The sequence below is a fragment of the Chaetodon auriga genome, chromosome 20, assembly GCF_051107435.1.
Source record: "Chaetodon auriga isolate fChaAug3 chromosome 20, fChaAug3.hap1, whole genome shotgun sequence".
Classification (NCBI taxonomy): domain Eukaryota; kingdom Metazoa; phylum Chordata; class Actinopteri; order Chaetodontiformes; family Chaetodontidae; genus Chaetodon; species Chaetodon auriga.
Genome location: NC_135093.1, coordinates 1,684,384 through 1,708,663, shown reverse-complemented (window position 1 = coordinate 1,708,663; position 24,280 = coordinate 1,684,384). Strand labels below are relative to the sequence as shown.

The 24,280-nt window shown below is 48.4% G+C and overlaps 1 protein-coding gene across 7 annotated transcripts in view; it reads left to right on the top strand.

Moving 5' to 3' along the window:
* Positions 1–692: 692 nt before the first annotated feature.
* Positions 693–24,280, top strand: part of baiap2b (BAR/IMD domain containing adaptor protein 2b) — a 56,470-nt gene continuing 32,882 nt past the window's right edge. For 5 of the 7 annotated variants that reach the window (XM_076759870.1, XM_076759869.1, XM_076759872.1 and 2 more), the window contains exons 1-3: positions 722–996; positions 16,338–16,413; positions 20,282–20,368. In XM_076759870.1, coding sequence (XP_076615985.1) covers positions 922–996; positions 16,338–16,413; positions 20,282–20,368 — 238 coding nt within the window. In that variant the 5' untranslated portion in view covers positions 722–921. Of the gene's footprint in view, positions 997–16,337; positions 16,414–20,281; positions 20,369–24,280 lie in introns of all 7 variants that reach the window. The other 2 variants (XM_076759875.1, XM_076759874.1) reach the window with 2 other exon arrangements.

The following is a 24,280-nucleotide window of genomic DNA, read 5'->3' as shown; positions in this document are numbered from 1 at the left end:
TAACAGCTCCAGGACAAAGTCCCATCCCCGTGACTCCAAGCCTCTGGCATTTTGGCAAATTTCCTGCCTTACAGAAAAATTGGGAAGATTCCAAAAAACAGTGTGTCCTCATAAAATTGGGAAAATCTCTGCATACCTGAATACACGACTGTAACAGAAATAAAAACACATGGTTAGTATCTGAAGGTTGAACCAACCAAACATTGGACCAAAATGATTGAAATACGTTTCTAATAGTGTCTAATTGTGCTTCGGCCCCCACCTGATCTCATGGCCTTGAGTTGAAGAGGGTCCAGTTTGCTCACATGTGGAAAATTAAAGTGTTTAAATAAAGTGCCATGGACGGAACCTGTGGCCAGGTGGTATCCTTGTACAGAAAAACGACATATTTTACAGAGAGTGGGAAGAACGGGAAGTTAACAGAGATCCAGCAGCTCACCTGTCCCTCTGGTGGTCTCACATCCAGGTATCTGTAACTGTATCTGCCATCTGATCCAGTTTATTTCGACGCCATGTCTTCCTCTCACAGGCTCTCCTTATTGTCCTCCTCAAAACAAACTAAACCACATTCTTTCTCCTTGCCTCGCTTCTTCTTTGTAACGTTTAAATGTTCTAACGTATTATGTCTCGCCTCCTCGTCGGTCGCGCTCTTTCCCACCGCCCCTGAAGGCAGCACCGCCCCTCATGAAGTTAGTCCGCCTCTGCGCTCCAACCGGGAGGCACCGACTGACTGAGCGGCTGCGTGGGGAGCTGGTGTGGGCGCAGCGGAGGACTTTCCTATAAAAGCAGGGATCCCACGTCCAGACGAGCTCGTCTCTCAGTCACCGCAGACAGGAGCCGCGCTTCGCCGCCAACAGACGCCGTTTCTCCCGCCACAGTTCGGAAAATCCTCTCAGCCTCACCCGAAGGAAATCTTGGTCTATGGTTCTGACTGACGCTCCTACAAGGATGTCCCGGACCGACGAGGTGCACCGTATAACGGAGAATGTCTACAAGGTAAGACGGACTGTTTGGTAGTTTGTTTCCCCGCCGGTGACCGCGCGTCCTCCGGCCGCGGAGGGACACCTGCTGCGCGGGTGGACGCCGAACGAAAGGACGCAGGTAGAGGACAGACAGCGGGTAACTTTGTCTCAGTTGACCTGGCCGGTGTCTTTGCCTGTGTCCTCGCACTTCGGTGACTCAACTGTCGGTTCTGAGCTGCTGTGAAGTGATTTCATGACAAAGAAAAGAAGCGATGGACAACTTCGATCACAGCTTTGATCAATTTACAACTGATCGATTTCATTAACGGTCCATCGATTAATTATGCAGTCTATGAAATGTCCCGTTGAAGTTTATCAGAGTGATGTCTTTAAATCACTTTCTCAGCTTCACAAACCTCAAAGTCAAATGACAGCAGTAAGTGATGGAGTGATCGATTGATCGGCTGTTCGATCCTCTCAGCGGCTGTAATGATGGAGTCGGTCAGCTCCTTCAGTTCACCGGCAGAAGCTGCTGAACCTCACATCTCTACATGTCCCACACTGGACCCATTCTGGGGTCTCTGTTGGTGGTGCTGACTGCATGAATCAGTGAATGTGTTGTATTGATCGATCGATACCTTCAGAGTCGAACAGTGACTCTCCATCAGACTGTAGTGACAGTGGACCGTTGACCCTGCGCCTCCTCTTGGACCCCAGACTGGCAGCTCTGACTGAAGGGACCACCCTTGTTCAAACTTGAGAGGCTAAAGGGGACAAAGGCTCAGGTCCTCCGTTGTTCTCTCCACCACAGAGCTCCTCTTCAGCAGGCGGAGGAGGAGGTGGTGCCGGAGAGGTGTTACTCTTAAGTTTCACTGCACTCATGGCAGCTCTCCAGATGAGGTAAATTTGAGCAGACGAAGCACGACGAGGGCTTTCCTTTATGCCAGGAAGCTTGTCACCGCTCCACACTCCTCCGCAGAAACCCTCGGAGGGAGCCGGGGCGCCTGAACGCATCGTGTGCAGGAGAGGTGTTGGTGGACGGTGGCGTGTGTGAGCCAAAGGTGGAGCTGAGGAGGTCGGGTCAGTCAGGGTTCATGCTTCTTTGTGCGGCAGATGCGGTTCAGCGAGACGTGACGGCCGACACAAACACACGAGCTGACGAGGGATCAGTGATGCACGAGGTGTGGGCGCCGTGCTGTGACCTGTGGGAGGTTTCTTTGAATCGTTCTGAGCTGGAGACAAACCACAGAAAGGAGGAGGAGGAGGTGGAGGAAGATGAAGGAAGAGGAGAGACAGCGTGTGTGTTAAAGTGAATGGGATGCTGGTGCTGTGGTGTTTGAGGAGTGTGTGTGTGTGTGTGTGTGTGTGTGTGTGTGTGTGTGTGTGTGTGTGTGTGGAGAGCAGAGCTGAAGTGATGAGTTGATTGACACATTAATGGTGATAATTAAGTAGAAATAATGGAAGATGTTCTGTCTCCAGCTCTTTGGAGATGCCGCCTTCAGTCCTTTTCACCATTTTCTGACATTTTAGACTAAATGATTAATTGGAAAAATGAAAGATTGATCAATGAAAACGTGACCTTTGGTTGAAATGCAGTGAAACGAAGGGAGAGAAGCCGCCAGTGTCGGCTCCGCTGAAGGGTCGAGTGTGAAAATGCCATCATGCAGATTCGCAGCAGTGGGGTTTCTTCCTGCCATCAGCAGGCTGCATCATTATGGAGTCGGCAGGAGGGAGGAGAAGCCGCTTTGACCTGCTGCTGATTGCAGGAGTCTGACGCTCGCTCGTGTGCTGCAGTGGCGGGGCCCCGGGGTGTTTCTGAGCCGATGCCATGAGGTATCCGAGCTGTGTTTGGAGAAACCAACAGGTCTTTATTAATTCATTAAAGGCCTGGAAGATGAAGAGGCCCAGAGGTGCCAGCTCCCATTAGATAACGCTCACATCTGTTTCTCCGCCGGGAAGAGAAGGTAGAGACGACAAACGGCGGAGATGAAGTCATGCAGCATCAAGATGGGGATCAGGAGCCTCCATCACAGAACACAGAGTCACAATAAAGAGACGAGCAGGAAGCCACCAGGACGCACCTCCGCCAACACCATGCCGCGACGCTGAGCTGTGTTTGAGCTGTAGATCCTCATCTGCACTTCAGACACATATACTGATAGACATGCATGCTGATAGGCTAATATTAGACATACGCGTTGGACAGATGGACCGAAATCCTGTCGGGATGACTTGGCAAATTGCTCTGAAGTCAGCGTCATGATGTGGCCGTTCCGAGCTCCACATACAGGAAGTAACACGAGTCTTATGACGTGGGTTTGAGTTGCACCATCATTTAATCATTTATTGTCTTAATAAATTTAACAACCAGACGGACCCTGAAGTGGTTTATGTACCAAATCTGGTAAAGATTGGATGAAATTTGTGTTGTTGACACAAAAAGGTTGGTCAGGCAGAGCTTGGTGCGGCTGGTGGACTCATCTTTGCTATAACTGGACGTCTGGAGCTTCTTAGAGCTCGGACACGAGCAGAGGTTTGGTGTTTGAATGACCCTCCTCAGAAGCTCTCAGGTGCTCGTACCTGTGTGAACCGAGCACGGCGACTCTTCTCTGGTTAAGCTGAGGTTTAGTTTTCCAGCAGCTCCGCTCGCTGTTTCTTTTCTTTGTCTGTTAGACTGTCAGCTGTCACAGTCAAGTAGCTCCAACTCCACAACAGAGGAGCGAAGCCTTAACCCCACCGCGCTGCTGCCGAAGACAGAGATGCTGAATGTAGTGTTTGGATGACTCACACTGTTAGATGCAAGTGTGTGTGGGCAGTGTCTCACGACTGCATGTGTGTGTTTCGCCTGTTTGTCCGCGGCCACGCTGTACTGCAGAGTGACTGGCACTGAGGTGATGTGAAGGGAGTTCACCTTCGGGGGGGGAACATCCCTCTGGACTGGGTTTGTGGAGGTTTCAGATGCAGCTCGGAGGTGTGTTCGCTTCCCACCGACAGCGTGGGTAAACTGTTTCCTCGGGTTGTTGTGGTTGCTGAACAAGCACCATCTGTATGTTTGTTCAGGAGTGTATTCAGCCAAGTGTTGTAATCCCAGCAGCGCTGCGAGCGTTTGTTGAATGAAGCTCGGGTGTCGGGGCGAGGCTGCTGTCAGATAGCGTTCGATGGAAGGAGTGGCGTGCGATTGATTGATGGTTGTGCTTTCTTTGTTCTGTGTATGATTGTTTGTCCTTCGACCCCTCACGTCCTCCAGCTCCTCATGCAGGATCAGTACATGTTTCCAGGACAGACAGGTTGATTTTGATGAAATTGTCTGTTATAGTGTGTGGAAATTAAAATTGGGATGGCAATACGTGTCAATACTACTTCTTTGAGAAATAACCAGATGGAAACGTCTGTTTTTGGTCAATTTGTGGAAGTCCATGTCCAACATGACCATAAATCAGCAGTGACCGATCGTCGACCGATGAACAATTTGGATAATCGATCGTTGGACGGTCTGTTGGTGGTTCTGATTCTCTGTCCGTCACTGACTCTTACAGAAGCTGTCGCTTTACGCGCCTCAGCAGCTTCATAAAAGGTGGACGGGATCAGTCTAAAACACCGTTTTAGTATCTGTGTTGTCTAACTGTCACCAGGGAGCGTCCTCCAGTGACTGGAGCCGTAAATCCCTCCGTAAATATTGTCATATTTTCAAGTCCAATCTTTGCAAGACGCGAGACCAAGCGGCGCTCATTTGTCCTCAGGGGAGGGATTTTTGTCCAACGTGTGGGGGGTTGTGAGTAATGCTACAGAACACTTTATCCCCACAGTCACACAAGTGCAATCTGTTCAGGTTTTTCTTCCCAGTGCAGCCTTTTCATTTCTCAACCCAGTGGACAAAATGCAGAGAAATACAGTCAACACTTGTAGTTTTCGAGCTGCAGCTCCGCACTGCAACACGACCTCTATACGCTCTGTCATGGACTGTAGTTTGAGCCAGTGTTTCGTTAGATTTCACTGGATTCCAGTGTGCTGTCAGAGTTATCGCCTGCTGGCTCGGTGTTGTGCAGATGTTGTTGCAGGCAGAGTGCTGCAGGTGAGCGTCAGGGCAGCAGTGGATGGACTGAGGAGGGGAGAGGTTTCAGGCAGAAAGCTCCATCTTCCTCCCCCTCTTCTTCCCTCTCTCACTCTGCAAAAAGATGCCTCGGCGTCACGTGCGGCCTCGCCGTCGATCAGGCGGACTGAGTGGCCCTGGTACGTTTTACTTTGTTCATGTTTGAGGTCATTTGAGGTGAAACCAAGCCTCTAGTCTCTGTGCTCATGTGTGAAGAAGCATATCGAATCTAAATGCTGTGCTCAGGCAGGATTTCTCCAGTGTGATTGTTTCAAACCAGTGATTTTTCCTCTCTGATTAGTCACACTGCTTTCACCTCTTTTGTCTCCGTTCGGAGCTTCGTCGCCAGCTTTGTGCTTCCGTCCCTGCAGAATACCGAGCCTCCTCGAGCTCCGGGCTTTGTTCTAGCTTTTTGCCTTGTTACTGATCTTTGGTGAGCATCGGTGTGTGCGAGCGTCATCGTGACGCTGTCTGACAGCGTTGTCGGGTGTGTGATTGTGTTACGTAAGAGGGGAACAGTGCAGAGAGGTGCTGAAGGTGCAGCGCTGCAGTTCACCTTAACCCCCCTCAGCATTGTGTTGGTGATCTTGTTGAGAGTCATCACCAGCTCTCCACCTCAGCTGAACTTCACCTCGCTCAGCTCGCTGTTGTGGTTCTACAGTTGCACACACACACTGTGTAGTTGAGTCTCTTGGCTCTCATACACCGGCTGCATGGCGTGCCAGACTGACAAAGTTAGCTGCTCGCCACTGAAGAAAGTGGGACGTTTAGCAGCTAATGAGCCGGATGCTTCCTGGAAAACAGTTTCTTTGCCTCTTCTACGATGTGGTTGAGGTCTGTTGTTGTTGTTGAACGCTGGTTCACAGCGGTGAGATGATGAAGAAGACCTTCCTCTTTCATTACAGGGAAAGTGATGTTTTAGATGGCTAGTAGCGAGGGCTAGAAATGCTTCGACATGATGTGTTAGAGTACACGTATGGTCAGTTATCTGTGGGAAAGCATGATGATATATAACTCTTTGTGTTAGCTTCATTACATGTGATTGAATATTTGTCTTTAAGCACTGATTAGACCCAAAACCAGCATCCAGGAGGCATCGGCTCAGCGCAGGTGCAGGAGTGTGCGCTGCCACCCTTTTTAGATTTTACTGCTCTGCTACGACACAGCGTTCACAGCTGTCATATAACATAACTGCTGGCATCTGCTGTGTGTGTGCGCTACGTCAGCAGCCTTTAGCACATCTGTAAGTTATCTAACGTGAGCTGGAGGGAGATCTGGGAGGAGAGGTGGAGGCTGTCAGGGAGCGGGAGGTTGGCAGAGGATGAAAGGAAAGTTACTGCGACGGATCTCGCAGCAGAATAAATGGAAGCGAGTGAGGAGACAAATGTGCATCCACGACTCTCTTCTGACTGTAATTAGACAGAAATTAAGCCTGAGAGGAAAGAAAAGATAGGAAATTCCTGCAGCAGCGGTATGTGTGTGTGTGTGTGTGTGTGTGTGTGTGTGTGTGTGTGTGTGTGTGTGTGTGTGTTTAATTGGAGATGTAGCTCCAGAGTGACATTTAATCTGGAATCTGAGGTTGGAAGGGGGAGAGGAGGGATGAAGAGGTGTCCTGAGGGGATTTAAAGATAAAATGCACCATTATGTCACTGCTGCATCCTTTCAGTTTTCACCACACACACACACACACACACACACACACACACACACACACTCAGTCCTACATGATACTCAGCATCCTGGCGTCACGCGTGCAGATACTCCTTCGTTCACAGGAAACGTTGGCGCTCCGTGTTCACCCTCCGTCTCCGTGCTGCGACCTTGCTGCTGATATTTGTGAATGAACGTGTGAACACATGCCTCTGGCGAGCATATGGTCATTCACATGTACGTGTGCGGCTTGTGTCGACCGAATCGGTTGCGTCACTCCGAGGCGATGACGACGGCGATCGCCTTCACTCACATGGCGGCGGTGGAGGCTTCCTCCCTCCCTCCCTCCTCCCTCCTGTCACCTCCTCGCTCTCGACTCGCCCACCACCCCGTCAGCTTTCCTGCGCTATGAGCCGAACGTGAGGCGAATGAAAATGGGTTGCCTTGTCACGGGGGGGAATTCCAGCACTTCCATATATGGCGGCGGAAGTGCCCCCTCCCTCCGGTCTCCTTCTGAAGCTGCATCTGTGGAACAGGGGGCGCTGACTCTGCCTCTGCTCGCCTGCACACAGATAAGAGCTCATCTGAAAGGGAAATTGGCTGAGTTCTCACACACACACACACACACACACACGCACACACGCACACACACACACACACACACAGCAGATAGGGGCTGAATTTCCATCTGCGGAGGGCGTTGAAGCAGTGCGGCTTTAGCGTGGTGATTGTTACACTGGCTGAGCAGAAGCAAATAATGTCCATTTCCTGGGAAACAGAATAATGAGGGACAGCGGCGAAACACTAATGGACACAGTGTAAATCCATCAGCTTATCAGTCCCACGTACAGTCTCCGATGCAGAGGGGACCTCTGCGCTGATGTTTTCATGCACAGTGCATCCATGCACGTCTACGTTTGGCCGTATGTGCAGCTTATGGTGAAGTCAGGTCTGATCTTAACGAAGTGTGTGGAGCTACAACGCTCTATTTAAATAAATGACTGCTGGAGAAAACATGCTAGAGTACACACTCATTGGCCACTTTATTAGGTACCCCTGTTCAGTCCAATAACCTGCTGTGTCTTCACGAGGCTCAGAATGTTTAGTTTTTGGTGACTTTGTGTAAATACAGTTGTTGCTGAGGTGGTAGTTAAAGGTGGATTTGTGCTGAGCTACATGATATTTAGGTGAGGTATTAAGTAAAGAGGATTCCATATGTAGTGAACATTCATATATAATTACATCTAAGAAATGATGCTGTAATATATTTATATAGAAATACCCACCTATCTTCATGTTACTGCAGTTGGCGTTTAAGTGAGGAAAATAGTAGTTACTAGATGTAACTCCAGTTCTATGAGTGTGTTGGTAGCTCTCTGCTCGGTGATGACGGTATCACTGAGGTGAAGCCGTCAGCAGCCTTCGTCCTCGTCAGTTTGTTGTCTTTGAAAGTTTCCTCTGAGTTCATGGGAATAAAAACACCTCCATGTTTATCAGCAGACATTTGTGATAAAGCACAGCAGAACAAAACAGGAGGACGAGAGGAATGTGGCTGATAACAAAGCGCGCACGCACACGCACACACACACGCACACGCACTTTAAGAAATGACGCATCTAATCAAATATATTAAGGTGTTTTTGAGTTGGACAGTTAGTGTCTCGTGCAGGGACTGAAAAGAAAGCAGGACTGGATGTTAGTTCAGGACGCTTTGATGCTGTGTGAGCGATGAGCGTTCATACGCCGCCTGACACCTGTACACGGTGAGAAATGAGAGTGTGGCGGCGGGTTATGGAGAGGGGTGTCATATGCTCTCCCTCACACACACACACACACACACACACACACACTCAGTAAAACTTGATGACAAGAGGTCACCTTGACTCCGGAGTCGTAGCCAAACACACCTCGGCGCCACACGATCCCTCCCTGTTTCCAGGGCGACCACCTCGAGTAAATGACCTTTCCTGTGTGTCTTTGTGTGTGTGTGTGTGTGTGTGTGTGTGTGTGTGTGTGTGTGTAATCTGGTTCACCTTCATATTCGACTTGTTCACACACGTCTGAGCAGCACGAGGACAAAGGGCGAGCTTTGCTTATCAACTCTTAAACTGTTGACCCTGCAGTGATCACACTGGTGTTTTTTGGGATGGGGGGGTGGGGGGTGGGGGCACAAGCATCCTCTTTCCTTTTGAGGGATTCTCATGATGTCATCTCGTGCTGAGAGCAGGAAGTGACCTTGTTTTAGTCATGTGACCGCGGCAGGGGTGGACAGAGGAGCAGCCTGGGGGCTTCGACCCACTCGAGCTGGTGTCTGTATCATCATTTCATGATGTGACGGACAGACGGAGATAAAATCTTGAGCGTGCAGCGATGATGTCAGTGCGTCTTTAGTTTCCGTAGAGACTTTTTGGGCCTTATGATGAGTCACATTTGATAGACGTTTAGTGTGTATTTCTGACCCGGTTCACACTGAAATGCTGTTGAAACAGTGTTTGTATGTCCCCCAGTCGTCTGAAAAACCTCAGTATTAACTGACGTTAGTGGAACCGTTTGACTTGCAAACGACCCAGTCGGCTCTTCCTGGTACCTGACATTTCCGCGCTCTTCACGCTGATTTCAGACCGACTGTTACGCCGTTGACAGGAGAGAGCTTCTAGGTTGAGGCTGTTTTTCAGGGGCCGTTTTCTAAACACTGATGAAGAACTTAAGAAGCTTCCATTTAATTATTTCCTTCTGGTCCTGGCTTTGTCTCCACCTGGTCTGTCCCTCCCTCCTTGCCGGGGTTGCCAGGTCCCTTCTTGCTGGTTAATCTGTTTGGCAGCGAGCGGCGCAGCAGGCTCTAATGGTGCCACACGGTTGGCTCGGCTTTACAGTAATTTACGCCCCAACATGATACGAACCTGCTGCTGTTTATGTAGGCTCTGACTCACCCCACACACTCGTCTCCTGCCGCCAACTGACACACACACACACACACACACACACACACACACACACACACACACACACACACACACACACAGGCTGCCTTCTCTGCACCACCGTGGCAGTCAGCTCCTCACAGTGGTGTGTGATGCTGCTTGTTGTCGTACCTTTGTTCTCTCCAGTGTTGAGCTGTGAGTGTGTTTGCTGTGTGGGAAGTAACTCCACTGCATTAACTGTTCCATAAGAAGGCTTCTCCACTGGGTATTGCACTTTTTTTTTGCTGCCTGGAGTTGTGGTGTTGATCTACTAGATCTTCCTCTTCTTCAGCTGTAGGTGATGTCACAGGGAGCGACGGCTGCTCAGCCATAATTCATGTAGATCATACAGGAGTGATGTCCACTGACTTTGGCTGCACGGTGCTTAAACACTCGTTTGGTTGTAATAATTGGATTTTCGTTCATGGGTTGAGTAATATTTGCCTCCATGTTTCTCATGTATGTGCGTCTGAGTGCAGCTTGTCATAAACACTGCAGAGAAATGCCTCCGGTGGTCCATTATTAACAGCTTACATAAGCACCGGCTCTGCTCCACATCGCTCACCTGTCATGGGACAGATTTCCAGGTGCTGCCATGTTGCCCTGATGGATCTGCTAACCTTGATGTTGAGGCCTGTTCAATCTCCTCCTCGCATTAGTCACCCGTTATAGCTGCAGTGGCACTTACTGTGAAATATGACTGGATTTCAGTTGCTTTACTGGGAAAATGTGGTCTTTTATGACCACGCGTTGCAGAGTGGAATGTAAAACCAGCGTGTTGAGACTCTAAACTCGCGGAGGATGAGAGCACAATGACAGCGCACAGGATCGTTTTCTCAGGATAAAGAGATGCTTTCAGGCTATGAGCTTCTTTGACACCCTGTAAAACTGGTTTGGATGCGGGACATCGGCGATGTTCCCAGTCCACAGAGACAGCCTTTCATTTTCGTCCCAGACTTCTTCTTCTTAATTAATGGGGCCAAAGTCTCTCACCAGATGTTCTTGCTGATCGCACCTCTCAAACCAGTCTGTACCAGGATTTCTGATTGTAAACAAGGTGCAGCGACTTCCAGCGTAGCCGTGGCCAATTATGTTTTGGCCTACCACACACACACATTCTGCTTCCAGCCACAGTCGTTCACTGGAGCGGCAGTATCAAATTTAACACGGTGAACAATGCCAGTTGGAAAAAACAAACAATATGATTTCAAAGATGATCCAGTAGTATTATTTTTGGTCGCAGATGACTTGGAATTCAACGTTCAACAGCTTTAGACTCGAGGAAATCAAAAAAAGCTGCAACCCGACGAATAACTTGAGCTGTACGACCTCAGAGGGTTTGATCCCTTCATCGAGCTCAGAGGATGAAAGTGGAGCGGTGAGCTGACTGAACTGGTTCAGGGGAAACAGTCAGGACGGAGCCTTTAACCGATGATTCGTCACATCGGTACATTCATACTCGTTGATACAGGTTTGCATCCTGCCCCGTGCCATCAGTCCATTTCTCTCAACCACGTTTTCCGGACTGTTACCCAGTAGTTTTTTAGTAGTTTAACTGTAACCAAAGCTTAGTCATGAAGCCGCAGATCATTATGCTCAAGCCTATTTGCAGTCGTCATTCGGGCGACTTGCCAGCGGCCGCGTGACGGACTTTGTTGCTTTGGTATGAAGGCCTGTCGGTGCGGCTCCCCGTCAAACCTGCTGCGATAAAAGAGATAGAAGACTGTTTTCCCAAAGGAAAATTGTCAAGTGTTGCTCACAAGCTGCTTCCACAGATAAAACAGTGAAGAATAACCCCCCCAGATCAAAAACAAAGGAACAATCACAGGCCCGGTCCTCGTCTCCCCTGCAGAAACTGATGCTACATGGCAGCCTGTCAGCACGGTGCACTGTGGACATCCGCGCACCCACACGGACACACACGAGCATTTAACTGACACACACACAACTTTATTCCAGTTAGACTCGCACACACGCACACACGCACACGTTTGTCACACTCGGATACTTCCAGGGTGAACACGGGCCAGCCGAAACATCCTTCGGTGAGCGGCCGAGAGTGTGAGGTAAATATTTCAGATGCACGTCGGTGGAGACGGATCGTACTCTGGTGAAGTCCTGTGAGGCGGCGCGTGGACGTCCTCGTGCTTCCAGCCCGCCTGCAGCAGGACTGGGCTCGCGTGTCCGCTTCGCTGCTCAGGTTTGACTTTCAGGTTGAAGCTAATGATTAATTTCCATATTAGGTATTCTGATACTGATTCTGAGACTCTGAAGCGTCTGGTTTATTAAAAAAATCACTTGTTTTGTTTGACCAAAACCTCCAAAATATTAAATTTAGTGTAATATGAAACAGAACAACAGCAAAGTAGCTGCTACCAGAAACCATTTGGCTTCATAAATGACTTTTCTTTTCACTTCAGTTTAATGAATTAGTCAAATTAACTGACTAATCATATTAGCATTTATTGGTTGTTTATGTGAATATGAAAATATTACACTGGTGATTAAAGGCCTATTGTCTTCTTCAAGACGCCAAATGTTGTTGTTTTTAACTCAAACTGTTCAGCGTAAAAACCAACTCGTAGTCCCACGTCTCCCTGAAAAGGTTAATTCCTCTTCGGTCCTGAGTCAGCTAATTATTTGTGTAATAGTTGCATCTTCCCTGTGGGATCTGTGATCTGCTTCATGGTCGATTTCAAAGTGTTCGCTGATTATCTCCGCTCTGACATTTACTCTGTTCCTGTCAGGGAGCCAGGACTTTTAAAAATGCTGCATTGGTGACACTGTAGCTGCATAATGGATTGATTAAAACCGGTGTATCATCGTCTGTGGGCAGAATCTCACTCAGATCAGCAAACAGAGATCACACGGCGTCTTTATCACTGTTTGTATCTGTTGCAGCGAAGCAGAAGATAACGTGCCGTTTGTTATTATGCTGCTTTTTGCCTCCCAGATAACATTGTGTGGATCAGAGATGAAGCACATTCATGAGAGTGTTTCCCCAACGCTGCAACGTGATAACACAAGCCTTGTATTGTTACTGAGTTTGGCACTTAATTGGGGAGGTGATTAGCGAGTCAATTAAAACACATGACCGAAGCACACGGGCGAAGTGAGACAAAGCAGTGTTTGCTCTGTAATCCCTCTCATTTCCCATGCACTCAAATATGGTCTTTCATTTAGCAAAATGCTAATCAGCCTCAGTCCCTGTTGCTAAAGGAACAAGCTCAGCTGATTGAGTGTGGATTAAACCAGGACTGGCCAAGTTAATGATCCTATTAAATTATCCCCTAAAGCGTGTGAGCATTATGTGACGAGGGGAAACTCGTGAATTAGTTCAGCATTAGCATGCGCGCTAACGCACTGATGGTGATTGACAGGTGCAGTCAGATCAGAAGAGTCTGCTCTGGATGTTATTCGCAGCTGTAACGTGGTTTGTGTGCATGAAGGGCAGAGTTGCAGGTGTCTTGAGGTCGAGAACTTGAAAGTGGGGCTGAGCTGTCGCTCGGTGCAGTGAACTGTTTGGTCTGTTTGTGGATGAAACTCGCTGCACGTTCGTTCAGCAGCAGCCGGCGCTGAAGCAGCTGCAGCGGCACAAATTTCTGTTTGTGCACAGATTAGAGAAACGAGACGTAACGTGTTATTTCATGAGCTTGAACTTTGAATGGCTGTTTCACCCCATTTCCAGTCTTTATGCTAAGCTAAGCTAATCTCCTGCTGGCCTCAGATGGATGCTGTTGATCTTCTTCTTAGTTTAATTCTCTGCAGGAAAACCAGTGAGATTATTTCCCAAAAGTTGCAACTGTTCCATCACATGATCGTTAAGACACACGAGGTTTCCCAAAGACATGAAACTACACGTCAGGTGTGAAGGTGTGAGGACGTGGAGTTGGAGTCCATTTATCTCTTCTCGTCAAAGACCTTTTGTTCTCTGTCTGCTCTTCTTCTTCTTCTTCTGAAGTGTGTGAATCTCTTTTGGTTTATGTGTCACTAAGTACATGTGAAACATTAACAACAACCACACCGACGCAGTGAAAGAACGCGACTCATGAGGCCAAACCTGTCCAACAGTGCTTACATAACACACCTCATCACTCCGTCACAGGCATGAACACACACACACACACACACACACACACACACACACACACACACCTCATCGCGGAGACATTCCCTGCTCCTCTCTCTGAGAATCTGTTGGTTTAGACATGACAGCCGGGCAGCTCTCCATCTCCTGTGTTTATTCTTTTGTTGATGGTCCCTTTCTTCCTGCCAAGCGGCGGCACAGCCATGGCGATGATTACCGCTGCTGGAGCGCTTCCACCGGCTCGGTTTGTTCAGCAGCCGACGTCTTACGCAACATAAAATACTCCCAGAGAGGGGCAAGAGGGAATTAGGGTATAAATAGGTTTGTTTGTCCTCACAAATGCACAAAGAAACAGCATTAAGCTTTTTTCTTTTTCACGTAGCTGAAAATCTCCACTTCTGATGTTTTCATCACAGGCTCGTGTCCGTCCACGTCCCTCTTCACTTCCTGCTGTCTCTCTCCTCATTTGACCACCTTGAAGCTGTTCTCTCTCTCCTCCATCGCCGGGCAGTCAGCCTATTTTCCCTGCACCCCTGTGTCGTCCTGCCCTACTTCATGCTTCCTTTTTTGAAGTCATGGTGAAGTTTGTGTACCAAGGTGATTGTTGTGCGTCATCCGGCAGGCATTAGCAGGCGTCCCTCGTAGCAAGAAGCCATGAAAATATGTGTCTGTCAAGCTCGGATGTCCCCCTCCTCTCCCCTCGCCTTATGTTCATTCTTCTGTTCTCTCTGTCCCCTTTACTCCTCTGACTTTTTATCATCCTCCCAAGCTGTTAAATAAACCTCCAAACGTCGTGCTGCCCTCTAACTGAGCTGGCACAGAGCGCAGCAGGAAGCTGCTCGCTGGGCCAGTCGGTGAACAGCTAGCTGGTGAGCTAGCCAGCCCGGAAAATGCTAGCATTAGTCACCACAGCTTGCTAGCTCAGTTGCTAACGCTTTATTCAAGAGAAGTATTTGACAGGACCGTCCACTCCTGTCTCCTGACTGTCTGCAAGACAATTTGACAAGCGGTTTATAATCTGACAGAGGAGGCTAAATGGAAACCGACGGTGCTGCTGATAAGACCAATATGGCGGCCGTGATGATGAACAACAGCAGCGGCTAATGTGGTATCTCTCAGTCACTGCATCTCCACTGGAATCAACTGATTTCGACGTCGGTGTTCGACGCTGCTTGTCAATCGTCGCGATGTTAAATCCTTCATCCTGCCTTCCCTCTGGGATCCGTCTCTTCCCTCGTTCCCTTCATCTTCTCCCTCCTTCCGTCCTTCGCTGCTTGTCCGACAATCCTGCCGTTTCAAAGTTAGAAAAGAAAGTCAAAGCGAGCGAACGGCTGCTTTTTAAATTGCTGGTTTCGCCGGAGATGCAGCAGAAGTGAAAGGGCAGCTTGGACTGAGGGGGAGGTTGAGTCACTGCGGAGACGGACAGAGGCGGTAAAACTCATTATACATTTCATCTTGACTTTTCCTTCACTGCTTGTTGTGTCTTCTGCTGTGGACACTTCACTGCCTGTTTGTCTGCATGAATAAATTAGCTCCGGCTGAGACTTTTCTTCCTCTTCCTCTGATCACCCAGAGCTGGATCATGCAACTAATCACCTGACCTTCACTGTTCCAGGTGCTTCTCTCTATTAAAGTATTCACGTCTTTACCGGCGTCGTAGCCGACACCTCCAGGACCTGACGACCATTTGAAGACCGTTCAGAAACACATAGCACAAGCTCTCCTGATCAGTATATTTCTCTGTTATACACTGGAGATGATCCTGAGTGAAGGTTTGGTGTTGCCTCGTGATAGACATCGATTAGCCCGCAGCTTTAAGGTGTCAATGTTGTGTTTATGGATCAGCTTTTCTCCATATTTTCTATAACAGAGGAGCTATCTGAGCTGTTTGTGATTCTCTTGAACCACCTCGAGCTGCTGATGGTGTATTTTTTAGGGCAGCTGACTTCAGTTGCATATTCTGGTCTGATCAGGGCGTCGCTGCGGTGCCAGATGATCACATGGAGCTTCATCGGGTCTGTTTAAGAAGACTCTCTCGCCTCCATCTGCCTCTGTCCATGCAGATAGTTCTGGTTTTATCTGTCAGGCTCTGAGACATCTGTCTCTGAGACTGGACGTCGCCATGGACAGATACACCAGTGTTTTAGTTTGAGTGAACTGCCCCTTTTGTACAACAAAAGAAAGCAATTAGCAGGAGCAGCGTGCCGGAGTTCAGCGAGTGTGAGAGCGATGGAGGGAGACTGTGATGTGTCCAGGTCTGCTGCTGAGCGAAGGGGGTCAGCAGCCAAAACCAGGTTTTATTTTAATAGAGGCAGCAGGGGAGACACACCACAACATATACACACAAGCCCCCCCCCCCCAGCGACTCTCTTTCCCGTTCTTTTCCCTGATATTTCATCGCCTCGGTCCTCGCCGCGAGCTTGAAATGAATCCCTGCTGCACTCCTCTTCCTCCTGGTTGGCTCAGCTGACTCTGCGGTGTGTTCATGCCCCAGTAAAGACTGCCGCTCCGTCGCTGGAGCTCATGTTTGTATCGCTGTCTTTCCTGCTCGTTGACTAACCGATCGTGCTGTTTGTTTCCCTTTCCAGTCCATCATGGAGCAGTTCAACCCCTGCTTGCGGAACTTCATAGCCATGGGAAAAAGCTACGAGAAGGCGCTCACCAGTGAGTACACCAGACATTTCTTCTTTTCTGTCTGTCTTCGTCCGTCTTTCATTCCTACTGTCTGTCCAGTAGTCCAGGCAGAGGGCCAACTGACCCGACACTTGGCGCTGCTTTTATATCCTCTTAATTTAAAGAGATGTGGTGCGACCACGACACGGATATTCAGTAGTTTCTCGTGTTGTTGACGTCCCCTCCAGAATCCTTAAACTTGATGTCTTTTCAGGCTTTGAACTATACAAGTTAGCTTGTTGCTCTGTTGCACAAGTGAGGGCAGTAATGTCCCCCTGCAGAGACTGTCTTTCAGCTGTGTGTCCAAATAAATGTCTTCACTGACTTTTCAAATGTTAAAGATTTGCTTGTCAGAGATGACGTCCTGGGGTTGATGTCCATGTGCTCACGTCTTCGTCCCTCCGACATCGGTTCATTGATCCTAAATGTCTGCCTCTACTGTACGTCATTTCTCTTTGTGGCTTACGCAGGTGTGTTTGCATGGTCGCGTGTGTGTGTGTGTGTGTGAGTGAGAGACAAAGATGGAGAGATTGAGGAGTACATGAGGCAGTGGCTCAAGGTTAAAGACAAAAGCATTGGAAATGTCTTGAGGGAGCTAAGTGGATCATAAGCCAATGGGAAGTGGAACAGGAGCAGTTGTGAGAATAATGGTGCCCCCCCACGGGGCCGAGGAAACGAGAACAGCCTGAGCCGGTATCCAGGACAAGATGGGGTAAAAAATGAAAAGCAGGACGAGATAGAGGAAAAGACAGAGATAGAAACACACTGAGAGACGGACTAAAACGAAATATGTGACCTAAGAAAGTGCTGAAGAATCTCCAGCATCTTATCAGTGTTTCACGGACTGTGATTAAAGTCGTGCAGCCGGCGTTGATTAAGACTTTTCATACTTCCAGATCAGGCTGGAGGCGCTCTTAGCATGGCCCTGAACATGTCAGATAAGACAAGCCTCCAACAATGTTGAGCTCATTTTTTGATAAGAAAACCTCCTTTCGCTCGGCTCCGTCACGTCACTCAGCGCAGAGGAGGTTATCGGGATGGTGTTTTCAGCACCGGTGCAGCCGTGCTTGGTGTGCTGTGCACAGTGCTGGGCAGGGCTCTCCTTCATGTGCTTGGAGGGGAAATGCAGGGAAGACTCAGTAGCCCGCAAGACCAATAAAGGAGGCCTCACTCCAGTCTGATAGATAAGGCTAAAAATAGCCCTGCGACTCCCTGAGTGGGGATTACACTTCATCAATGCCAGGCAGCGGCACAGAAGCAGGCTTCAGAGTAGAGCAGTGCAGAGCTGGGCTGCTGTTGTCACTGGAAAAATGCCAGTGCAGCCTCTGGTTTCTGGTGGAACTGGGACGGCAGGTTTGCATCTCTGCACGATGAAGGAGGACGCTGGCTCGGTTTTGTTTGTTTGAGCCTAAAAGCGTGATTGGTTGGATGTGGTAGTGTGGTGTTGGATGTGCTGCTTAGCTGGAATTCAGTCTTCATCAAACTGTTGGTTGTGGGTTAGTGCAGACGGGAGCCATGAGGCTGCTGTGGGTCTGCAGGGCCGAGGGAACATCTCACCGGGGAGAGGCTGCATGTGTGAAGGGAAAGAGAGCCAGTAAGCACTGATCTGGCAGTTTGAAGGTCAGAAGACTCGGTGCAGAGCGAGATCTAGAGAACATGTGACTGTTTCAGCTGAATTTAAACGGTGTTATTTCAAAGAGGCGTACGAGTAATGACCATTTTCTGATGATCTGCGACTGTTTCTTCAACTCTGCGATTGATAATTCAGTTTATGTATTGCAGACAATGTAAAAAGGTTGTTGAGATGTCGACCTGCAGATGATCAGATCAGTGCTTACTGGGAGTGGATTTGGTTGGACCTGGTTTAGTGGGAATGAAGGTGCGTATCACCAGCCTCAGCTGATTTAGACTTCTTCCTGTTTGTGATGCTCTCCACTCTGTATCAGCTTTATATCAATGTTCTGATCCTCTGTACAGGCAGACCCTCTCTCTCCTTCCTCCTTTCCTCTCATGCCTTCCTCACTCTGTCACTTTTCGGCTGACAGACAAGCAAACCATCCCCTCGAGCTAAAGCTGCCTCACCTGGCTCTCCTCTCCAGAGGTCGATTGAATTAGCCGTGCCCCAGCCGCCGTAGCCTCGCCTCCATCCCCTCGCTCTCTCACATCCCACCCAGGCTTAACTCAAGCGAGGCTTAGGAAAAGCCAGAAAAGGGTCTTGGCTCGTCTATCTGTCGTAGCTTACTGGGGAGACTTCCTGTCTTTCGTCTCAGTTGGTGGTTTTGATGAAGGAGTAAAAAGTTGTTTCAGAGGTCATCTTGAAATGTTTACAGCCTGAGCAGCCAGACGCCGCCTTCATTTCCAGAACAATAACGTCTCTCCGTGTCTCTGTGGACCCTCGTCAGGAAAACAACTAGAAGAACTAGAGCTGAGCTCAGAATAGATTCACTCTGCGTTGCTTTCCATGTGGAGATAGAAATGCTTGTCATCGTCCCCTCTCTCGGGGATTCTACATGAGTGTCCTCTGACAGTTCACAGCCCTAACACCCATCAACACGAGGGCCCTGTAATGAACTCAGCCCTCATCCATCCATACGTATCTCCTGACTGGACGTTTGTCCTCTGTCATTGTGGCTGTCAGTCCCTGTGTGGCAAACCCCTGACCTGCTTTAATCCACCATCACTGCTGCTTGAGGCCATTTTGTCTCCGTCGTTGAGGCCTGAGTCACCGCTGCGTCTCCACCAGTGTCCCTGGCCTGTGTGACCATGGAGAGTAATGGCTGACATACAGCGTTAGAATTGCAGATTGCTTTGACATCATCGCTGCGGAAGGTTCTTTGTTGGCATACGTTCAAGCAGAGAGTAGTTAAGATGGTGTTGTTCAGGATTTTAAAGATTCAGTTCATCCAAATTACAAAATAACTAATTTTCTGCCCATCTAGCCATGCAGATGCTGAACTGTCTTTTTTAAACGTTTTAAGCATCATGCTGGGGTTGGGTTTGGGTTATCTCTCTCTCTCGCTGTTACTCTGCTTTCAGATCCCTTAAGATGATCAGCTTCAAACATTGATGTGACACATGTGAAAGGTTTGCTGTTCAGCAGATTGTTGCTCTCAGAAGACGAGTCATTTCTCTGTTGTTGTCGCCTCCCGATCGTCGAGTTTGTCAGGATGTGTTCAGACTGACATGAGAAGGATGGCAGCTGTACAAGCCTCTCTTAAAGAATTCAGCTGCACAGAGTTTTGGCATCCTGGATCTGTTGCTCAAACTGGACTTCCTGAATCTTCATAGTCTCGCTGTCTGAGCCTCCACCAGCGCAGACTCTTGCATAGGTGTGATGGTTTGAACGCCTGCTTGCAGAGATTCTTTCTCTTCAAACCGTCTCTGGCTGAGTGCAGACACCAGCTCACAGAGAGCATATTACCCACTCGATGGCCTTTAGGGGAATTATTTGCAGATTTAACGTTAGCTGAGAAGCTAAGGATCCAAAATGAAGCCGGTCACCGAAACCCAACCCTTGCAATGGCTGAAGGTTTAATGGCTAGATAAGTTCTGCGCAAGTAAGAAAATGTTTTTCTGTAATTTGGCTAACTTAGCCCTTTGAAAGGTTTGCTCCTTGCCTGCAGACAGGGTTTCCTTTCCTTGAGATTAGTCTCTGTAGCTTTCTCTCTGTTTCCTGCAGTTGCCTCCATAGAGCTCTTTCTTTTCCTGCCTGGTCTCCATTTCCGCCTGTCGCTCTTTATTTCCCATGCCCGACCTTACCTCTTTGGGGAGGGGCTGTTGGGGAGGGTTGCAGAGCTGAAGAAGACATCATTTCAACTCCGCACCCTTGATCTGATGCCCAATGCTTCCATGTTTCCAGGTGTCACATATGCTGCAAAGGGCTACTTCGACGCTCTGGTGCGGATGGGCGAGATGGCCAGCGAAAGTCAAGGCTCTAAGGATCTTGGTGAGTCCTCGTAGTGGTTGTAGCGCCCCTGGTGGGGTGGAGGGGGGTTGCACAAGCAGATGTTGAATGGGATGGCTCGTGGTGGAGAGCAGAAGCAGCTGATGACCAACCTGAAACTGGACTTAATCACACATGTGGCCATTTTTCTGGTGCTCAAAGACTAAAAAACAGAGCAGACTCTGTGTCTGTTTGATTCATTATCACCCAATTCATAAAATCAACACATTGTAATTTGGGAAGAATTATTTCTGCACTTTTGTCACAGCATGCCCATTTGGTTAATCTCTTGTTTCCCTCACATTCAGGAAAGATAAAGGCTCTCCACTTGCTTTTATGCATCACCGCTGTGGGCAAGTAATAAATTCATGAATTTGTCTGGAATTGGATTTTCACAAAAGCACATGGACTTGCTCTGTCTTCTCAATAAACCCTCAGTGTGTTTACAGTGCTGATGAAAAATCTTGAAAACCCTCCTGTTTGACTGCTGCGTCCAGCAGGATGCGAGGAGCCGCTCAGTGTTTTTGATCAGCTCTGGTTCTGCTCATCATAGACTTGCTTTTAGTTTGCAAAGTCAAGAATTGAAGGCTCATTTCTAGCAGACGCACAGGTAGAAACATCCAGGTGCAGTAAGACAGGCCTGTGTATGACTGTTGCGCTCAGTGCAAAGTGTGGGCCATACACCCAGTCACGTGGCGGGGAGTGTGACGGGTCTGCGTTAGCCCTGCATCACTGCATCCTCTTCGTCCCTTTACCCCGACACTCAAGATAGCAGGCGTGTTCTGAAACAGGGTAGATGAAGGATGGAGGGAGAGACGGTAAGAGGAGGGTAAAACAAGGATATCGGAGGCGAGTGAGGAGGATATAAAAGCAGCGTTCATTATTCATGGCGGGACCTTTTTTGGTGCTTCCTCGCTCTTGTTCAGGAGCGTCATCATTTCATTTTTCTTCCCTGTGCTTCCTCGAATAAACACTCAGCTGGGCTCGTGTGCCCGCTCTTTTGAATGGTGAAAAGCTCATTACTGTCCACCCATTCAGCGCCAACCCCATAATTCGTGCAGCGATCTCGTTCCAACGGCTTTGAGGATGTTGAAGGCTGAGATGTTCATCTGTTAGCTGCTATAATCCTGCAGCTTTAATGAACGCACGAGTCTGTGATTCATCTTAAACATTCACATATTAAAAACCAGCTCAGTGTAAATTAAAGGCCTTTATTTTCATCTGAAAAAGTCAATACTGCTTTATGTTCTGCAGATGTTTAAAATTCAGAAACATCTGTCGTAAACTGCTTTTAGAGGATAATTATGTAGTTTTGCTTTTGGAAGATTTTTGATTTTTGTGCCTCATGATGGCTGATCTTAAAAAAGAAAAGTTTGACTTGTGTGCAAACTCCCGAACAGGATATCCCATCATCCATCTGTTCGTGCTCATCTCCATCAGCTTGGTTGCTTTGCTGTCGTGCTTTTCATGGTTTCTGTCTTATACGTGTGCTTTGGCAGTCTTCAGTCTGCATGCGTGTTGGGATTGCCTGCTTTGCGTTCCTTTTCCTTTTCTTTTTCTGGCAGCCTAAACATGACTCAGCAGCCCTTTAACTCGGCAGAACCTCCCTCCGCCTCCAGTGAAATGACAGACTAGGCTGAGCAGAATGGATTGATGCCGTCTCCACGTATCAGCGGGGCTCAGAGCGGCTGAGGTCTGCGCACACTGAAGGGGGAATTGCTCTGACGACACTTATTGCTTTGTGGATGCTTCAGCGTTTTCCATTTCTTGTGTTGAGCCTCACGGCTTCAGTGAATTATCTGAGAAAATGCAAATTACCTGACAAAATGCAAAGAGAGTGAAAAATGTAGTTTAAGGAGGATTCTTGAAGTCGGATGTGATGTCAGTGTGGACGACTGTAATAAGTCTGTCCAGAAAGGCTGAGCCACATTAATCCATGGATTATTATTGTTCATAGTTCAGGTCATGTGATAGCAGGAAGTCCGACACACCCAGAACAAACTCCTGAAGCCATCCCATCACGGGGAAGCCATTTTTCCAATGTCATAACGTCCCGGTGTCGTATTTATTTACCGTGACGTTAGTTTTAGGCCTGCTAATGGTGGAAAGATGTTGCAGCTTTCACGAACGTCAGATCGCTGGCGGTGCAGTGTTGTTGCGTTGAGTGGGACATGTGAGCGCGTCTGTAATGAGATCAGACTCAAACATTATCCCTGCACCGTCGAGTCTACCGCGCTTCATTAACTCACTGTCTTTCAGCATTTGGAGAATCTTCCTGCTGCTCTTTGTCTTTCCACCGTTTTTTCCTCTGCTTGAGAAACACTTATCTTAACCAGGATCTGCTCTTAACTGTAAGGGGAACTTCTTAACAAATGTCAAAGAATTTGGACGAGCTCAGGATTGCTGCCTGTCTCGCTCTAGAGAGGAAACATTGAGCTTGTTGTTTTGGTGTACAGTAAAGAAAAAAACTCTCCAGCCCTGCTAGCTTATTAATTAGTAGATAAGAAGGATTGTGCGTTTGGTTGTGTGTGTGTGTGTGTGTGTGTGTGTGTGTGTGTGTGTGTGTGTGTGTGTGTGTGCATTTCCTCAGCCGGCACGTGTTTCTAACTGTGACCAGAGCTAAGACCACAGAGCCACAGTGTGTATTTGTGTGTTTGTCGGGGATAATCGCTCACCCAGGGCTTTACCTCGCACTTCATAATTGATGAGGACTGAAGGCAGATTTGTAAAATCGGCCCATTTATAATTCTGCATTTAATTGGGTTTTGTTGAGGGGGAAATGTCGGGGCGAGGGAGCTGAATTAAAAAGGATGGACTTTAAACTGCTTGAACTCTCTGAGGTGGCAGAATTCTCTCTGACTGTACTTGGTGGAACAGTGTAATTAATCAGAGTATTAAGATGAACAGCAGCTAATGGCGTTAGCACATGAACGAGGATGTGGTGCGCACGTGACGGGGCGACACCGGGAGAAGACTGAGAAACTGAGCCTGATGGAAAAAGTGAAGAACGTCATGCGAGCAGAGTGAAGAAGCTCTGGACTGTCGTTACATGAACTGACTGCACATCCAGACATAATGGATGACATCCCTTCAGTTACAAAGCAGCCAGAAAAACAAGTAATTAACTCTACTGAAGTTTTAATGCATTAAAGATGAGTTGATTTGGAGGGTCGGGATGGATGGATGATGTTCACGAGGACTGGAGACGTTGTCCTGCAGTGACACAGTGAGCGTAGCTGTGGAGGCGTGTAAGGCGCCTTAACAGGTAGATCCAGCTGCTGTGGCCTCAGGTGTGATGAGTCTGAGGATCCACGTGGTTCAGGCTTTGCTGCTGTTCAGATTTCATGGCTTCAGATTCAGATTTCATGTTGTTGGTTCTCACTGTAGAAACAAAAATGTGCTGAATTCAAACACAGCGTGCTTTTCATAGATGTGTCATAAATCATGAGACATACTGTGTTTGGTTGGTTCAGTCCAACAGATGAAGCTCACCGTCACTGCAGAGAGGCCTGTCGAAGGTGCTGAAGCTGGCGTGGATGTCTGAAGATGCACCCTGATGGAAAGCATCAGTGAATGGATATTGCACAGTTTGGAGTGTGCCGATGCTTTTATGAAAGATCAACAGTTCCAAACTTCCCCCAATCACAGTGTTTCACACCAAATTCACAGTATTTGGTTATTAAATTCCCGTTCATACCTGATCCTGAGACCCCAGCCCAAAGTTTCACCCATCAGTCAGGGTCTCAGTCCCGTCAGTCCTGTCCGCAGATGTCTGAAAAGCTTCTCATGTGCGATCGTAGCTGGTAGTTTTCTCTGGCAGTCCGGGGCGTCCCTTCAGAACCTGCAGCAGAGGCAGGGGAACAGTTTAATGGTAGATTTCAGCTGCGCTCGCTGATCCACGCAGTGCGTACTGTA